A 6,000-nucleotide genomic window follows, 5' to 3' on the forward strand; every position below is an offset into this window, starting at 1 on the left:
CTGGGGCTTTACCTGCTGTGTGGTTACCACAGACTGGGGCTTTACCTGCTGTGTGGTTACCACAGACTGGGGCTTTAGTTGCTGTGTGGTTACCACAGACTGGGGCTTTAGTTGCTGTGTGGTTACCACAGACTGGGGCTTTAGTTGCTGTATGGTTACCACAGACTGGGGCTTTAGTTGCTGTGTGGTTACCACAGACTGGGGCTTTACCTGCTGTATGGTTACCATAGACTGGGGCTTTAGTTGCTGTATGGTTACCACAGACTGGGGCTTTACCTGCTGTATGGTTACCACAGATTGGGGCTTTACCTGCTGTGTGGTTACCACAGACTGGGGCTGTACCTGCTGTGTGGTTACCACAGACTGGGGCTGTACCTGCTGTATGGTTACCACAGACTGGGGCTGTACCTGCTGTGTGGTTACCACAGACTGGGGCTTTAGTTGCTGTATGGTTACCACAGACTGGGGCTGTACCTGCTGTATGGTTACCACAGACTGGGGCTTTAGTTGCTGTATGGTTACCACAGACTGGGGCTTTACCTGCTGTATGTTTACCACAGACTGGGGCTTTAGTTGCTGTGTGGTTACCACAGACTGGGGCTTTATCTGCTGTATGGTTACCACAGACTGGGACTGTACCTGCTGTATGGTTACCACAGACTGGGGCTTTACCTGCTGTGTGGTTACCACAGACTGGGGCTGTACCTGCTGTATGGTTACCACAGACTGGGGCTTTACCTGCTGTGTGGTTACCACAGACTGGGGCTTTACCTGCTGTATGGTTACCCCAGACTGGGGCTGTACCTGCTGTATGGTTACCACAGACTGGGGCTTTACCTGCTGTGTGGTTACCACAGACTGGGGCTTTAGTTGCTGTATGGTTACCACAGACTGGGGCTTTAGTTGCTGTGTGGTTACCACAGACTGGGGCTTTAGTTGCTGTGTGGTTACCACAGACTGGGGCTGTACCTGCTGTATGGTTACCACAGACTGGGGCTTTACCTGCTGTGTGGTTACCACAGACTGGGGCTGTACCTGCTGTGTGGTTACCACAGACTGGGGCTTTACCTGCTGTATGGTTACCACAGACTGGGGCTTTAGTTGCTGTATGGTTACCACAGACTGGGGCTTTAGTTGCTGTATGGTTACCACAGACTGGGGCTTTAGGAGGACAGTAATGAAGGGATTCTTTCCGAATGTTATACATAGAACTACACAGACATTGTTTGTTACCACGGATGCACTGAATATTAGATTGTTACGTACTGTGAACGATTACACACAGGAGCACTTTTTCCACCTATTAGACAAGCCATTCCGGAACATTTATTTGACCTCTCACCCCTCCCTAATCACCTGATCCCTACGAACCACACTCTCTCTCGCGGCTTTTGTTTCATTAGAAAAGGTTGACATGGACTCGAGGCATTCGATTTACGCTTTCTGTGTGTGACGACGATGTTCTGCTGTATTTTATTACCACAGGTCAGCTGATCAGCGACGATATCTCTGAGATCATCGCCCGGTTCAACAACAACTACTACACCCCTTACAGTAACCAGCTGACCACCAAGTCTGCCAGCGCTCAGTACGATGACAGTTATTTAGGTAAATCGGATTTCTGTCTGAGTCCCAAATGGCACCTGGTCAAAAGTAGGGCACTATATAGGGAATAGGGTGCCCTATGGGCTCTGGTCTAAAGTAGGGCACTATATAGGGAATAGGGTGCCCTATGTGCTCTGGTCTAAAGTAGGGCACTATATATAGGGAATAGGGTGCCATTTGGGATGCAATCCCCCCATTGTCTGGTTAAATATGTTTTGTTCACTTTGATTTGCATGTTCTGAAGTAGTGTTTTTTTAAAGGGGTCAATCTGAAGTTGAAGTTAACCGATCTCAATGTATAGACAGATCTATGGATGCATGGACTGACCCTCCATGATATCAACGTTACAGTTTGAACCATGTTTTGAGGCTATACAGGATGACCCTCCATGATATCAACGTTACAGTTTGAAACATGTTTTCACGCTATAGGTCGTTATCAATAATATGTCACCAAAAAGGTGCAGAGCATTCAATTTGGCTGCTGGGGGTTTAAGGAGACCCCAGCTCCGCTAAAAACATTGACAACTAAAGGTACTTAACTCTTTTGGCTTCATATCTTTTAGTTTTTAAACTCATTCAAATATTTGCTTTTGTTTTACTTTCAGGTTACTCTGTGACCGTCGGAGACTTCAATGAGGATGGAGAAGATGGTATGACTTGTTATTGTCCTTATTGCCTTATTGTCCTATCACTATGGTCCTATCACTATGGTCCTATGCCTTATGGTCCTATCACTATGGTTCCATGCCTTATTGTCCTATCACTATGGTCCTATCACTATGGTCCTATCACTATGGTCCCATGCCTTATTGTCCTATCACTATGGTCCTATCACTATGGTCCTATCACTATTGTCCTATCACTATGGTCCTATCACTATGGTCCCATCACTATGGTCCCATGCCTTATTGTCCTATCACTATGGTCCTATCACTATGGTCCCATGCCTTATTGTCCTATCACTATGGTCCTATCACTATGGTCCTATCACTATGGTCCTATCACTATGGTTCCATGCCTTATTGTCCTATCACTATGGTCCTATCACTATGGTCCCATGCCTTATTGTCCTATCACTATGGTCCTATCACTATGGTCCTATCACTATTGTCCTATCACTATGGTCCTATCACTATGGTCCTATCACTATGGTCCCATCACTATGGTCCCATGCCTTATTGTCCTATCACTATGGTCCTATCACTATGGTCCCATGCCTTATGGTCCTATCACTATGGTCCTATCACTATGGTCCTATCACTATGGTCCCATGTCTTATTGTCCTATCACTATGGTCCTATCACTATGGTCCCATGCCTTATGGTCCTATCACTATGGTCCCATGTCTTATTGTCCTATCACTATGGTCCTATCACTATGGTCCTATCACTATGGTCCTATCACTATGGTCCCATCACTATGGTCCCATGTCTTATTGTCCTATCACGATGGTCCTATCACTATGGTCCTATCACTATGGTCCTATGCCTTATGGTCCTATCACTATGGTCCCATGCCTTATTGTCCTATCACTATGGTCCCATGCCTTATGGTCCTATCACTATGGTCCTATCACTATGGTCCTATCACTATGGTCCCATGTCTTATTGTCCTATCACTATGGTCCTATCACTATGGTCCTATCACTATGGTCCCATGCCTTATTGTCCTATCACTATGGTCCTATCACTATGGTCCCATGCCTTATTGTCCTATCACTATGGTCCTATCACTATGGTCCTATCACTATGGTCCCATGCCTTATTGTCCTATCACTATGGTCCTATCACTATGGTTCCATGCCTTATGGTCCTATCACTATGGTCCCATGCCTTATTGTCCTATCACTATGGTGATCTCATTCTAACATTCTGTATAGAACAGTTCAATGGTGATCTCATTCTAACATTCTGTATAGAACAGTTCAATGGTGATCTCATTCTAACATTCTGTATAGAACAGTTCAATGGTGATCTCATTCTAACATTCTGTATAGAACAGTTCAATGGTGATCTCATTCTAACATTCTGTATAGAACAGCTCAATGGTGATCTCATTCTAACATTCTGTATAGAACAGCTCAATGGTGATCTCATTCTAACATTCTGTATAGAACAGCTCAATGGTGATCTCATTCTAACATTCTGTATAGAACAGCTCAATGGTGATCTCATTCTAACATTCTGTATAGAACAGCTCAATGGTGATCTCATTCTAACATTCTATAAGGAACAGTTCAATGGGGATCTCATTCTAACATTCTGTATAGAACAGTTCAATGGTGATCTCATTCTAACATTCTGTATAGAACAGTTCAATGGTGATCTCATTCTAACATTCTGTATAGAACAGTTCAATGGTGATCTCATTCTAACATTCTGTATAGAACAGCTCAATGGTGATCTCATTCTAACATTCTGTATAGAACAGCTCAATGGTGATCTCATTCTAACATTCTATAAGGAACAGTTCAATGGTGATCTCATTCTAACATTCTGTATAGAACAGTTCAATGGTGATCTCATTCTAACATTCTGTATAGAACAGTTCAATGGTGATCTCATTCTAACATTCTGTATAGAACAGCTCAATGGTGATCTCATTCTAACATTCTGTATAGAACAGCTCAATGGTGATCTCATTCTAACATTCTATAAGGAACAGTTCAATGGTGATCTCATTCTAACATTCTGTATAGAACAGTTCAATGGTGATCTCATTCTAACATTCTGTATAGAACAGCTCAATGGTGATCTCATTCTAACATTCTATAAGGAACAGTTCAATGGTGATCTCATTCTAACATTCTGTATAGAACAGCTCAATGGTGATCTCATTCTAACATTCTGTATAGAACAGCTCAATGGTGATCTCATTCTAACATTCTGTATAGAACAGTTCAATAATGATCTCATTCTAACATTCTATATAGAACAGTTCAGTGGTGATCTCATTCTAACATTCTGTATAGAACAGTTCAATGGTGATCTCATTCTAACATTCTGTATAGAACAGCTCAATGGTGATCTCATTCTAACATTCTGTATAGAACAGCTCAATGGTGATCTCATTCTAACATTCTGTATAGAACAGTTCAATGGTGATCTCATTCTAACATTCTGTATAGAACAGTTCAATGGTGATCTCATTCTAACATTCTGTATAGAACAGCTCAATGGTGATCTCATTCTAACATTCTGTATAGAACAGTTCAATGGTGATCTCATTCTAACACTGTAAGTTATTTCTGTTCTGTTGTGCAGATTATGTTACCGGGGTACCCAGGGGAGACAAAGCTCTGGGCTATGTAAGTATTATGAGCTTTTAGATACAAGCACTGTAGAACTAGTTTAGCCTTCGTTTAGCCTTCGTTCATCCTGTCCTATGATGTGTGCTATAGTCAGCTGTCAGCACACACAGACTGGATGACTAGGCTAACTATTATTATTATTATTATGTAGAGTGTAAATCTTGGTAGAAAATCGAACTCAGTTAAATGGAGTCCGTTATTTTGTCTTGCCATGTAGGTGAACATCTTCAATGGGATGAACATGGAGTCAATGCTGAATTTCACAGGAACGCAGGTAAGCAATATGGCAGTGGTTTAACTGTGTCAAAGTGGTCAAACGTGTATTTATATTCCGCTCCAGGGCACAATGCTCTGTCCAACCAGGTTCCTTCGTCTTAGCCATGCAACGTCATAAAGGGATGCTTGTCTCTTCTCACAGCCGCTGCATGAGGCTGCGGAAGGTGAGCGAGACTAAAGAGATGCCTGGTCCTATCCCGCCCACAGTGGACCGCTGTCAAAGTTACTGACCTGCAGCTGGTCCTTTTTTTAAACAGCAGAAAAGTCAGCCATTTTTTTTTACACTAATTTAGTCATCAGAGCTGTTAAAGCGCGAGACGAAGGAGAGAGGGTGCCGCTCTACGCAGGCGGGGGAGGGGCTGTACTGTGAGCGAGTGTCGCAGGGAGGAGGGAGAGAGAGACGTCAACCGACCAAGCCCGACTTCGCCCTAGAGTAGACTAATAGCTGCCGCCATAGCTAGGTTATTTATCGTCCAATAGGATTACGTAGTACTACAGCACTGTCCCTCTGTGGGCACCAAACGTCATCCTGTTATTTGTTATTGAGCCGGGAGTTCACATCTGGAAGCCATTCACAGCACTGGAAGAAGAACGATGTCAAAGCAGAGAAGTGAGAGAGAAGAGAAGAACACTGGCTAGAGCTTGTTAACCTCAAGATGTGGAGATCAACGCCGCTGAGCTCTCTCTCTCTCTCTCTCTCTCTCTCTCTCTCTCTCTCTCTCTCTCTCTCTGTCTCTCTCTCTCTCTCTCTCGTCTCTCTCTCCTCTCTCTCTCTCTCTCTCTCCATCGTCTGTCTCTCTCTCTCTC

At 43.6% G+C, this 6,000-nt stretch overlaps 1 protein-coding gene across 1 annotated transcript in view; it reads left to right on the plus strand.

The window, feature by feature from the left end:
- The window catches only part of LOC115160573 (integrin alpha-V), a 42,674-nt gene that overhangs the window by 12,829 nt on the left and 23,845 nt on the right, over nucleotides 1-6,000 (plus strand). The window contains exons 7-11 of the mRNA XM_029710732.1: nucleotides 1,486-1,608; nucleotides 2,213-2,257; nucleotides 4,871-4,914; nucleotides 5,135-5,191; nucleotides 5,772-5,803. Of these exons, the coding sequence (XP_029566592.1) occupies nucleotides 1,486-1,608; nucleotides 2,213-2,257; nucleotides 4,871-4,914; nucleotides 5,135-5,191; nucleotides 5,772-5,803 (301 nt within the window). The remainder of the gene's footprint in view (nucleotides 1-1,485; nucleotides 1,609-2,212; nucleotides 2,258-4,870; nucleotides 4,915-5,134; nucleotides 5,192-5,771; nucleotides 5,804-6,000) is intronic.

Source organism: Salmo trutta, chromosome 24 (assembly GCF_901001165.1).
Source record: "Salmo trutta chromosome 24, fSalTru1.1, whole genome shotgun sequence".
NCBI classification, from domain to species: domain Eukaryota; kingdom Metazoa; phylum Chordata; class Actinopteri; order Salmoniformes; family Salmonidae; genus Salmo; species Salmo trutta.